General features: G+C 41.1%; 1 protein-coding gene and 1 pseudogene across 2 annotated transcripts in view; both read left to right on the plus strand.

Annotated features, from left to right (window-relative positions):
- The first annotated feature begins 1064 nt into the window (after positions 1-1064).
- Positions 1065-4441, plus strand: LOC103020272 (lysophosphatidylcholine acyltransferase 2B-like; annotated as a pseudogene).
- An 8475-nt stretch (positions 4442-12916) lies between these two features.
- BTBD8 (BTB domain containing 8) overlaps positions 12917-13345 on the plus strand; it is a 91575-nt gene continuing 91146 nt past the window's right edge. For both annotated transcript variants that reach the window (XM_007169607.2, XM_057534812.1), the window contains exon 1: positions 12917-13275. In XM_007169607.2, the coding sequence (XP_007169669.2) occupies positions 13127-13275 (149 nt within the window). In that variant the 5' untranslated portion in view covers positions 12917-13126. The remainder of the gene's footprint in view (positions 13276-13345) is intronic.

A 13345-nucleotide genomic window follows, 5' to 3' on the forward strand; every position in this document is an offset into this window, starting at 1 on the left:
ACAGATAAGAGTGGGAAGGGAACTCCCTGGCAGTCCAGTGGTTAGGACTCGGCCCTTTCACTAATGGGCCCGGGTTCAATCCCTGGTCAGGGAACTAAGATCCCACAAGCCACACGGCGTGGCCAAAAAAAAATGGCAGGAAGAATAACAGGATAGAGGATGAGACCAACTCAAGGGATTACTACTCATTCTGTTGGGTTGCTCTCATCTGGCATGGGAGACAACCAGTAACATTGCCAAATCATGGCTCCTTAGAGACTACAACTGTGTTCCCAAATAAGACTAAGCTGGTGAAAGGAATGTTTCCCTCACTAAGCATAGTTCTGATAGTGACAGAAGAAAGTGGAATGTCCCGAAGAATTCTCATCATTGTATCCTAGCAACGTGTATTTACCAATAAAAGCTCAGTTTTCTATGTACATTGTACTTGTGCCTCATAACATCTCAAGGTAGGGAGTACTTGTGCCTTATAACATCGCAAGGTAGGGAGTATCACCACTTTACAGATGTGAAAATGAGATTGGCCAATGCCCACAGTACAAGGGTTGGAACCAGGATCTGACTTAGATCCATCTGGTTGTAAAGCCCATAATCTTTCCACTTAGATCACATTCTGTTTAACCGGCTTTGGTATCCACACTGCTCTTTCCGTTTTATGGGTAACCTGGTCTGTTCCAATAATTAGAAACATCTTTCAGAAACTTACAATTTGACTTTTAATTCTGGAGGAATTTAAATTAGCAATTAGCAAACAGGAATATTTGATACAGCAAATGCTACAAGGTTTAGCAGACAGCCTGGTTCACACCAACTTTAATTATGCTTCCCTCTTGATCATTTTCAAAGGGCAGCAACAAAGTTAGGAACAAGACTTTGTTGACCCGTGTGTGGTGATGCAATGAAGTAATCCTGACTTATTTTAATGAAAACGTGTTTCTGACAAAGGTGATTTTAAGGTTTCTCGTTGTTGTTACTTATGTCAGTTTGGAATGCTGACCAGTTCATCTGGACTAATATTAACAATACGTGTCAAAACGTGCCACGGCTAATCCTGGCCTATGATAATGGATGTATTCTAATTTTCAGTGGATGTAGAAGAGTACTTGTAACAGATATAAAGGCTCAAGGTTGCCATCAGTTAGACCTCTTAGCATAAAGAGATCCATTTGTAGGAAGAGTAAATGAATTTGACTTACCAACTGCCAAAGCATCTCACTGTAAGTAAACTTGACTGGTAATGGCATTTAAATTTAAAAATGGTGATTAATAAATATTCATCTATTTAATTCATCCTTAGTAGGTATATAAATATGCTTAATGTAAATTTCAGAAATTATGTGAAAATAATTTATTAAGCATATATGTCAAAAGGAGGCCATTTACAAAAAGCAAAAGATTGTGCTGTTGATATGATTCTAATTCTCCTGTTACATCATTTACCATTTTTTATTTTTCTGATTTTAAAGGTAATATATCATTTTCTATTAACCCACAATTGCCTCAAAGAGTTCTAATTATGTGCGAACGGAAAGAGCACTTAAATATGGGGCAGGGATACATTCCGGGGGCCGCCCCCAGATCCAAGCTACAGGTGTCCTGAGACTAAGGAATAGTGGGCTTCACGGCACAGCCCACCTCGGACTCCGAGGCTGCGGTGTTGGAATCCGCCCTCAGCCAAGACACAAGCAAGTCCCTGTACCCGCCAGCAGTGGACAACCCCTGCATGCAGCAGGTGCACATCAGCGCTGGGCCTACATCGTCCTCATGGGGGCTGTGCTGGTGCCGGTGCGGGTGTCCTGCACCGCCATCCTCTTCATCTTCCTCTGGCCCCGTGGCTGCCCTTTCCACCATAGGCCGTCGTGCTCGACCGACCAAGCCCGCCAGGAGCTGGAGAAGAAGACTGGTGCAACCAACCCTCAAGTTCTTGTTTCAGGTGACTTTTTTTTTTAGCAGGGTTCCTGGTTAAAGTGAAAGGGAAAAAGGCAACCCGAGAGGAGGCCCGTATCTTCGTTGCAGCACCGCACTCCAGTTTCTTTGACGCAGTCGCCTGTGTCGTGGCAGGGCTCCCCTCGGTGGTCTCCGCGAGTCAATATGTGCATATCCCCGTGGCTGGGAAATTCTTACTGTCAACGCAGCCGGTGCTTGTGACCTGAGATGACCCCAATTCGAGGAAGAATACCCGGGAGGAAATCCTGAGGAGAGTGACATCTGATAGGAAGTGGCCACAGATCCTGATTTTCCTGGAAGGAGTGTGTACCAACCGCAGCTGTCTGGTCACCTTTAAACTAGGGGCCTTCGCTCCAGGTGTTCCTGTGCAGCCAGTGCTGCTCAGGTACCCAAACACCCTGGACACCGTGACCTGGACCTGGCAGGGGTTTACAGGCTTCCAGACCTGTATATTGACCCTGAGTCAACTCTTCACCAGGGTAGAAGTTGAGTTTATGCCTGTTTACATCCCAAATGACCGAGAAAAGAAAGACCCCGTCCTTTTTGCCGATACAGTGAGGATCATCATGGCCAATGCTCTTAGAGTGCCTGTGACAGATCACACTTATGAAGATTGCAGACTGATGATTTCTGCAGGTAACCTTCAACTACCCATGGAAGCCGGTTTGGTTGAATTTACAAAACTTAGCCAGAAATTAAAGTTAGATTGGGATAATATTCATCAGTGTTTGGATGAATATGCTGCAATTGCAGTTGCCTCAAAAGGAGGGAAGATAGGAATTACAGAGTTGGCGAATTATTTGAAACTCGCAATTTCAGAGCCCTTGAGACAACTTTTTGCCCTCTTTGACAGGAATAATGATGGCAGCATAGACTTCAGAGAGTATGTGATAGGTCTGACTGTCCTATGCAATCCTGTCAACACTGAAAAGATTCTGCAAATGTCATTTAAGCTTTTTGATCTTGATGATGATGTTTTCATAACCGAACAGGAGTTAGCTGCTATACTTCGGGCAGCTTTTGGAGTGCCAAATCTTGATGTTTCCAGACTCTTTCGGGAGATACCTGGACAGAACTCAGTACATTTCACACAGGACCTTTAAGAATTTTGCCCTGAAGCATCCAGAATATGCCAAGTTATTTAGTTCATACTTAGACCTCCAGGCAGCCTATATATATTCATTACCACAACAAGTACAGGTTTTTTGGGGGTTTTTTTCATAAATTTATTTATTTATTTATTTGTTTTTGGCTGCGTTGGGTCTTCGTTGCTGCGCACGGGCTTTCTCTAGTTGCAGCAAGCAGGGGCTACACTTCACTGCGGTGCGCGGGCTTCTCATTGCGCTGGCTTCTCCTGTTGCAGAGCACAGGCTCTAGGCACGCAGGCTTCAGTAGTTGTGGCATGTGGGCTCAGTAGTTGTGGCTCGCAGGCTCTAGAGCGGAGGCTCAGTAGTTGTGGCACACGGGCTTAGTTGCTCCGCGGCATGTGGGATCTTCCTGGACCAGGGCTCGAACCCGTGTCCCCTGCATTGGCAGGCGGATTCTTAACCACTGCACCACCAAGGAAGTCCCACAAGTACAGGTTTGATGGTCGTATTCAGATGTTAAAGTCAGCCCTGAAAATGGTGAAAGTTAACATCCAAGTTGAAACTATGATTGAAATAAAAATTATCCTTTGAGGAAAAACACAATAGTTTTTACTCTAAGTGGCTTGGGCACTTAATTATGATATTTAAAATGTGCTTAAGGAATATATATTTCAATTTGATTTTATAGTACCTAATTTTCTTCTTCAGATAGTATGTTTGTTTCAATGTGGCCTAAAGGTAGAAAAATAAGATATCTGCTTATAACTTTGTTCACCCAGCATGGTTCTAGTTAGTGCCTTTATTCTGCTTAAAGTAAGAAAAATAAAGAAGTAAAATAAAGGGCCTTCTTTTTGCTAAATTAAGGCCAGAGGAATATTACAGCCCACCACCTCTCCCTCATTTTTGCAGAGAAAATATCTCATTAAGAGCTCTACTAGCAATAAATAAATACTTTGTTACCATTATTATTCTCTCCAAAAAGGATCTGCTGCATAAATGCTTCCTTGCTCTTTCTCAAAGTAGCCCAAATGTTCTTATTGTACAAGACAAAATAAAAATAAACATCAGGAAGATATAGTATTGGGAGTACCATTGAAATACTTATATATGGCATAGCTGCCCTTTATTTATTTATTTTTAAGGTATAAAAGTGATTATTTAGAATGGGAAAAGAAATCATGAGAAAAGAAAGCTAATATAATAAACATAGGTTATAAATACAGGAATTCTGATAAATTCTGTTATATATGATTCTCACCAAAAAGGAAAAGTTTGTATTTATAGTCGAATGTTTTGCATTACTGAGAATATTTCTTTTGTTCTGACTAGGCACCCATGAAAACTGAGGCTTCTGCTTACTGTTGTGTACCTCCTTCACTATCCATGGACTTCCAGCATCATTTGCTGTAAGACATCTTCACATAGTGATGTGACGTTGAGCCCTACCCCTTCATGTCACCTTGTAGGATGAATCAGTGAAGTATTCCTAGAAGCCATTCCTACACCAGGACAAGGAGCAACAACTTATCTAGATGTGGAAGTGATTTTGAACCAATAAATATGCCTTGCTAACCCAAACTACTGTATCCCCAACTCAGTTTCATTGTGGCTGAATCCTCAAAATACCTACAGCCACTCAATGCCACCAGATATGAGAGGGTATATGACTAAGGGGAAAGAGAGTCTTGATCACTTGTGGTCAAAATCTCTTACTTTTGCAGACCTTACAAAAACATACCCAAGTAGACACATTCCTAGGGACCCTACTAGACCTTTGCAAGGGCTTGTGCAAGTGGGGCCCCTAAAGCTTAAAGGTCACTACCTTCCTGTTATTTTGAAAGAGTAGAAAGGAAGAAGAGATAAGACTGGGAGAAAGGTGAGCAGATGGAGAAAGCTTAAGGAAAGGGAAAGAAAAAAAATCAAATATTATTTTGAAATAATTTCCATGCAGTTCTGATCTGAGAAAAGGAGATGGATAAGTGATATTTCATAATGCCCATTGTTGTAGTCCATTCAGGCTGATATAACAAAAATACCATAGATTGGGTGGCTTAAACAACCAAAATTTATTTCTCACAGTTCTGGAGGCTGCAAGGTCTAAGATCAATGCACTGGCAGATTCAGTGTCTGGTGAGACCCTGCTTCCTAATTCATAGATGTCTTCTCAATGTGGGCTTACCTTGCAGAAAGGGCAGAGGGAGCTCTCTGGGGTCTCTATTTATTTATATTTTCTTTATTTTTTATTTTTGGCTGCTCAGTGCTGCTTGTGGAATCTTAGTTCCCCGACCAGGGATCGAACCTGCGTCCTTAGCAGTGAAAGTGCAGAGTCCTAACCACTGGACCACCAGGGAATTCCCTGGGGTCTAATTTATAAGGGCACTAATCCCTTTTTTGAGGACTCCACCTTTGAGATCTGGTCATCTCCTAAAGGCCCCACCTCAAAATTCCATCACACTGGGGATTAGGTTTCCACATATGAATTTTGGGAGGACACAAATAATTCATTCTGTAACAACCCCCCAGCTTGATAGTCCCATGATAATAATGCATGCATATGTAATCGAAATACAATGATTTCTTAAAGGTAATGGAAATTATTCATTTAAATAAGAGATTTTCACTTAAAAATAGTTACCAAGATATATCTTTATTCAAACAATGGTACTATTACTCAAATATTCACTGAAGTTTGAAATTATCTCTAATTAGATAGTGAGCTATATAAAATGTCAGGGTCATTACTTCATTATACTCTACATTTTAACCTCAAAATGTTAAACACTGCTTTATTTAAACCCTCTTTAATATATAACACTTTTTTATTGAAGTATAGTTGATGTACAATATTATATGTTACAAGTGTACAATATAGTGATTCACAATTTTTAAAGGTTATACTCCATTTATAGTTATTATAAAATATTGGCTATATTCCCTGTGTTGTACAGTATATCCTTGTAGCTTATTTTATACATAATAGTGTACCTCTTAATCCCCTACCCCTAATTGCAACCCCCTTCCCTCTCCCCTATGGTAACCATTAGTTCTCTATCTGTAACAGGTAACACTTAAAATAACCTTTTTATTGTAAAGTGCTTACAGTCAAAAACTATACCAAACAAATCTGTAGCTAATAATAATTGTTACATAAGTATATTATATATTATGAATATAATCCGTTTTAAGATAAACACTATTGCAACTAACTCAGCTCAAGACATTAAAACTTTTCCAGCCACCCTGTAAGTTCCTCTATGCCCCCAATCATAATTACAACCTCTTTCTTCCTCCCAAATTTAAACTGCTTTCCTGACTTTTATAGTTTCACTTCCTGTGTTTCTTTACATTTTTATTATCTAAATATGCTTAGTTTGACACTGTGATGGTTCATTATATATGTTGTGAAATAATAGAAAATATATATTGGCCTTTGCCCCAGTTCCTGGCATGGAGTTCCTAAAACTCTTGTAATTTTCTAAGTGATAAGAGCGTTAGGATCATCCTTAGTTCTAATATTTGGTCTTTGATCCCCGTTCCTAAGTTTCTAAATCCCTTGGGATTTCCTGGGTGATAGGAGCATCTTTTGTTCTAATGAGATGCCTCTTGGTGGGCTCCTGGATTGGGGCTGGTCACCAGAAAGACCAACTCATGATTAGAAGCTTGGAATCTTCACCTCTCCATTCTCTAGAGGGTTAGAGGGGCTGGAAATAGAGTTAATGATCAGTCATGCTTATAGGATGAAGCCTCCATAAAAATCTTCAAAGTACGGATTTTGGAGAGCTTCTGGGTTGGTGAACACATGGAGGTTCTGGGAGAGTGGCACACCTGGAGAGGGCATGGAAACTCCATGCCCCTTCATACATATTGGGTTGGCCAAAAAGTACCTTCGGTTGTTAAGTAAAAATAAAAGACACATTTTTCATTGTTACCAAGAACTTTATTGAACAACGTATTCACCCTTTTGTTCCACTACCTTCTGCCAGTTTTCTGGCAACTTCATAATTCCATCTTCCCAAAACTTTTATCTTTTTGAGCAAAGAACTCTTCCAGGTGCCTTTTACAGTCTTCCAGGGAATTGGAATTTCTTCCATTAAGAGAATTTTGTAAAGCCCGAAATAAATGGAAATCTGAAGGTGCAATGTCTGGTGAGTACGGCAGATGGATCGGAACTTCCCAGCCAAGCTGTAACAGTTTTTGCCTGATCATCAGAGAAACATGCGGTCTTGGTTATCCTGATGGAAGATTATGCGTTTTCTGTTGACTAATTCTGGATGTTTTTGTCGAGTGCTGCTTTCAGTTGGTCTAACTGGGAGCAGTACTTGTTGGAATTAATTGTTTGCTTTTCCAGAAGGAGCTCATAATAGAGGACTCCCTTTCAATCCCACCATATACATATCACCTTCTTTGTATGAAGACCAGCCTTTAGTGTGGTTAGTGGTGGTTCATTTTGCTTGCCCCACGATCTCTTCCGTTTCACATTATTGTACAGTATCCACTTTTCATCACCCATCACAATTTGTTTTAAAAACGGAACATTTTTGTTATGTTTCACTAGAGAATCACATGTGGAAGTATAGTCAAGAAGGGTTTATTCGCTTAACTTATGTGGAAACCAAACATCAAAGCGATGAAAATAACCAAGGTGGTGCAAATGATTTTCAGTGCTTGATTTGGATATTTTGACTATGTTGGCTATCTCCCACGTGGTATAACGTTGATTGTTTTCAATTAATGTCTCGATTTGATCACTATCAACTTCAACTGGTGTATCTGACCATGGAGCATCATCCAGTGAGAAATCTCCAGCACGAAACTTCGCAAACCACTTTTTTAAAAAATTATTTATTTATTTATTTATTTTTGGCTGCGTTGGTTCTTCACTGCTGTGTGTAGGCTTTCTCTAGTTGTGTCGAGAGGGAGCTACTCTTCATTGTGGTGCGTGGGCTTCTCATTGCGGTGCGAGAGGGAGCTACTCTTCATTGCGGTGCGTGGGCTTCTCATTGCAGCTTCTCTTGTTTCGGAGCACGGGCTCTAGGCATGTGAGCTTCAGTAGTTGTGGCACGGGGGCTCAGTAGTTGTGGCTTGTGGGTTCTAGAGCACAGGCTCAGTAGTTGTGGCGCACCGGGTTAGTTGCTCCGCGGCATGTGGGATCCTCCCAGACCAGGGCTCATACCCGTGTCCCCTGCATTGGCAGGTGGATTCTTAACCACTGTGCCACCAGGGAAGTCCCCACAAACCACTTTTGATGTGTTCAGTCAGTCACAGCACCTTCTCCATACACTGCACAAATTTTTTGTGTTTCAGTTGCATTTTTACCTTTCTTGAAATAATAAAGCATAATATGCTGAAAATGTTGCTTTTTTTCTTCCATCTTCAATATTAAAATAGCTACACAAAAATTCACCAATTTTGATGTCTTTTTGATGCACTCTGATATGACAGCTGTCACATACAATCTAACAAAATTGTTTCAAATGATGAAGACAACTAAGTGCTACTAGAGACATCTTACAGGAAAAAATGAACAAACCTTTTGGCCCACCCAATCCTTTTCCTCTCTCGACTGGATGTTTACTTGTATCCTTTATCATGTCCTTTTATAATAAACAGAAAAACAGTAAGTAAGTCAGTTCCCCTGAGTTCTGTGAGCTGCTCTAGCAAATTAATTGAACCCAAGGATAGTATTGTGGGAACCTTATATTTATAGCTGATTGGTTAGAACCATAGTAACAACCTGGAGTTGCAATTGGCAACCAAAGGAGGGGAGCAGTCTTGTGGGACTAAGCCTTAAACCTGTTGGATCGGATGCTGTCTCCACATAGATAGTGTCAGAATTGAGTTAAATTGCCTGACATCCAGCTGGTGTCACAGAATTGCTAGGTGTGTGTAACCGCCCCCCCCCACATTTGGTGTCAGAAATACTGTGAGTGTGATAGTGGCGTGAGAGTAAAGGAGAGACACACAAGAGGATAAGAGTATTTTCTAAACTTACACCAACTTGGCTAGGCCATGGTACCCAGATATTTGGTCAGTCATTATTCTAGATGTGAAGGTATTTTTTAGATGAGATTAATATTTGAATGAGTAGACTTTGAGTAAAGCAGATTACCTTCCATAATATGAGTGGGCCTTTGAAAAAAGGATAATTTAAATAAGAGAATTAAGCATTTATCCTGCCTTTGCAGTGTGAAATGTATTTCTGGATATCCAGTATTTCTAATTGATGAGGGAAAATTCTTCTTTACAGAAGATTTCCAGCAAATTTCTAGCAAATAAATGTAGAAAGAATGATAGAATTATAAAATCATTTTGCAATCCATAGTTAATTGATTAAAGTAAGAGTCATCAACAGACAAAACTATCAGATGAAAATTAATGATACATTTTAGCAACATTAAAATGGGGATAACCAAAGATTATGTGCCTTCTGACAGGATTCAAAATGAATTACCGCTTGTGGGAGGCAGAATAATGCCTGCTCCCCCTGCTCCCAAAGATGTCTATGTCCTAATTCCAGAATCTGTGAATATGTTAGGTTACATGGCAGGGGAATTAAGGTTGCAGATGGAATTAAGGTTGTTAATTAGCTGACCTTAAAAAATGGAGATTATCCTGGATTATCCACTTGGTCCCCAGTAATCACAACAGTCCTTAAAAGAGGGAAGAAGGAAGGAGAAGAAGAGTTCAGAATGATGCCATGTGAGGAGGATTCAACCTGTTAACTTTGAAGTTGGAGAAGCAGAGCCCAGGACTGAGGAATATGGGCAGCCTTGAGAAGCTGGAAAAGGCAAGGAAACTCTCCCCTCAAGCCTTCAGAAGGGGATGCAGCCCGGCCCAAAGCTGAATTTTAGCCCAGTGAGATCCATGTGGGACTTCCAACCTATAGAATTGAAAGTTAAAAAAAGTGTGTTGTTTTTAAGCCACTAAGTTTGTGGTTATTTGTTAAAGCAGCAATAGAAAACTAATATACCACTTAAAAATTTTTTTTCGCTAAAAAATTGAAACTGAATATAATCAAGCCTCTAAAAATAGCTTCCATTTACAGAAAATATATGGGATAGATGAGCACAGTGCGTGATGCTACAAAGAGGCAGTCAAATTTAAAATGTGGCATACTCTACAGCTCAAATCGCTCAGGCTTCTGCCACAATGTCAGTGTCATGAGGGAAAATACAGGAGATTAGAAGAAACTCAGGAGATGAAAGAACCAAATGTAACCTTGTATCTTGTTTGAAAACCGATTCAAACAAACCAACTGTAAAACGTATTTTTTAGGACAGTTGGGAAAATTTTACAATGGGCTACATAGTAAATGGAATTATTGTCAATTTATAAGGAATACCATTAGTGGTTTTGTAATGTTATGTAAGAAAATGTACACTGTTTTTAGTGATGCAAACTGAAGTATATAGGAGAAAATGAAATGATGTCTGGGGCTTTACTTTTAAAATTTTTAGAAGGAATGGAAGAAAGAGAGAGAGAGAGGGAGGGAGGGAGGGAGGGAGGGAGGGAGGAAGGAAGGAAGGAAGGAAGAAAGAAAGAAAGAAAGAAAGAAAGAAAGAAAGAAAGAAAGAAAGGAGGGAAGGAAGGAGGGAGGGAGGGAGGAAGGGAGGAAGGAAAGAAGGAAGGAAGGAGGAAAGAAGGAAGGAAAAAAAGAAAGGAAGGAATAAAAGATGAGGAAGGAAAGAAAAACTGATACAACATATATGCCCAAATCTTGATAATTGTTGAATTTTGGTAATGGGTATATCGGGGTTCACTGTACCTCTCTATTTCTTCGTATGTTTGAAATGCTTCATTTGAAAACATTTTTAAAGAAAGAAAAAAATACATCTAAGAGAATCACTTTTTTCATGAAATTGTAGTACTTAGATGAGTTTTTTGCCTTCCAAGGCAATTTTTTTTTTTTAATTTTTTATTTATTTATTTATTTATTTATTTATTTATTTTTGGCTGTGTTGGGTCTTCGGTTCGTGCGAGGGCTTTCTCCAGTTGCGGCAAGCGGGGGCCACTCTTCATCGCGGTGCGGGGACCGCTCTTCATCACGGTGCGCGGGCCTTTCTCTATCGCAGCCCCTCCCGTTGCGGGGCACAGGCTCCAGACGCGCAGGCTCAGCAATTGTGGCTCACGGGCCCAGCTGCTCCGTGGCATGTGGGATCTTCCCAGACCAGGGCTCGAACCCGTGTCCCCTGCATTAGCAGGCAGATTCTCAACCACTGCGCCACCAGGGAAGCCCCCTTCCAAGGCAATTTTACCTAAACTTATTTTTCATACATGAGGATCACAGTTAAGGCCAACCCTAACTAAAATTATGGGTTTAGCAGTGTTTACCTTCAGAGCTCCTGTTGCTAGTTTCCCAGGACTTTCTAGTGTTCCTGATCATAAAGCCTTTGAGGAAAAAATTTTTTATAATTTCACTCACGTTAAGGTGTAAATGACTACAGATATAAATTAATTAAAATAGAAATAATGTTTTAAGTAAAAAATCTCTAATGGTGGAATGTAAAGCATCATTAAAACTATTTTTTTTGTTTTGTTTTTTAAGAGGGTACTTTTTCTTTAATTACTTCACAAAGCTGCCTAAGCTGCCTAAGGTAGTTTAAGAGAATTAAATTTACATGGACCAGAAACCATCTGTCATCCATTCCCAACCAGAGAGTAGCCTAATTTTTGCTTCATCAGCTGATAAAGGGGCATGGTAGAAGTATTACAGGACTTTGGAGGGAAAGACTCTTGTACTGAACTGTCTGGGTTTTAATACCTAGACCACCATTTACTGGCTGTGTGACCTTGACCAAGTTATCTAGCCTCTCATGCCTCAACTTCCTCATCTGTAATTGGGCTCATAGCAATACCAACCTAAATGGTGGTTGTGAGGATTAATTGAGTTAATACATAGAAAGCAGGTAGAGCAGTTTTCTCGCCTAAAAAGCACTCAATAAATATTAACTATCATATTATCTTTGATACTCCTCTTTTCTATAGGAATGATTAAAAATCAATTATCCACTATATTCATAATTAAGGTGTCTGAACAATTGAAAAGGTCGTTATTTGGAGAAATGCCTGCTTCTTGGCCAATCTTCTCGTACAATATCCATATATTTTCCAAGCAATTAGTACGTACTTGTTACCTTGTGCAGAGCTTCTGAATGAAGCAGAAGGATTGAACCTTCTTCTTTGGAAGAAGTAATCAAATAAAAAACCAAAAGACTTTTTAAGTGATTTCGCTCCAGCTCTTTTCTCCACACCAAATTTTCAAAATTCTATTAGCTCATCAATCCACCCAATTCCTTGCTCAATTAAAGACTCTACCCCTACAACATTACTTCCTTTCTTCCACCTCATAACTTTTAGAGCTTTATATGCAAAGTGGGGGAATATAACTGACATTTCTCTGCTTAAGTCCAAGAGCAGTTACATGAGCCACTCCCTGGATTAGAAGGGGAAGGAGTCTTCTAGACATTATACCATACCCTTTGCAGGGGGCTCTGGAGTGTTGTGACTCCTGCTGATTTTACGAAGTTCTTCCCGCGCCCCTCACACCCCCAATTTTTCTTGCCCAAAGCAGTAAGTGCAGGAGTGTGACTCGCCGCAGTAAAGGTCTAGTGAACTTGTCTTTCCTGGGAAAAAAAGCGCTGACACCCCAGGAAGATAAAGTGCTGAAAGGCTGCACTGGTTGATTTGAACTCAGTTCTCGATAAAACATTTATTTAAATGACTGGTTAGCACCAACTAGAAAGCAGAGGGACAGGGATAAAGCGCAGACCTGGTTAGTTCCGCAGAATAGTTGGCTCCTTGGGCAGCGCTGCGCGGACCGCCCGCTGGCGGCGTTAAACAGAGCTACTACGCCTGCGCACACCCTCCCGGGTCACGTGCCGGCGCGGACCGGGTCTCCGAGATTCTCCGGCACTGCGGTTCGGTAGCCATAAGGGACCGTCAACAAACAGACGAGAGGCGTCAGCCTTTTCCTTTAGGGGGCGGATTCGGGTAGGAGCAGAGCTTTCGGTCTGAAACGCCCGTTTCTTCCAGAGGCTGGGAAGTGAGAACCTGTACTGGGCCTGCGGGGCGCCGCCGTACCTTTGTGGAACATGGCCCGCTGTGGGGAGGATAGCGTGGCCCCCGTGGTACTTCTAGAGTCCCCTGGAGTTTGCAATAAGGGCTTGCAAAGGAAGGGGCCCAGTGAGCGGCGCCGGCTGAAGGCGATGGTGTCGGAGCGGCTCAGCCAGGATCTGCTCAGGTAGGAGGAGGCGGGAACTCAGGCTGCTTCAGTTCTTAAGGCGCCCACTTCCTACCAGAAACTGTGGCTC

This window comes from Balaenoptera acutorostrata, chromosome 1 (assembly GCF_949987535.1).
Source record: "Balaenoptera acutorostrata chromosome 1, mBalAcu1.1, whole genome shotgun sequence".
Lineage (NCBI taxonomy): Eukaryota > Metazoa > Chordata > Mammalia > Artiodactyla > Balaenopteridae > Balaenoptera > Balaenoptera acutorostrata.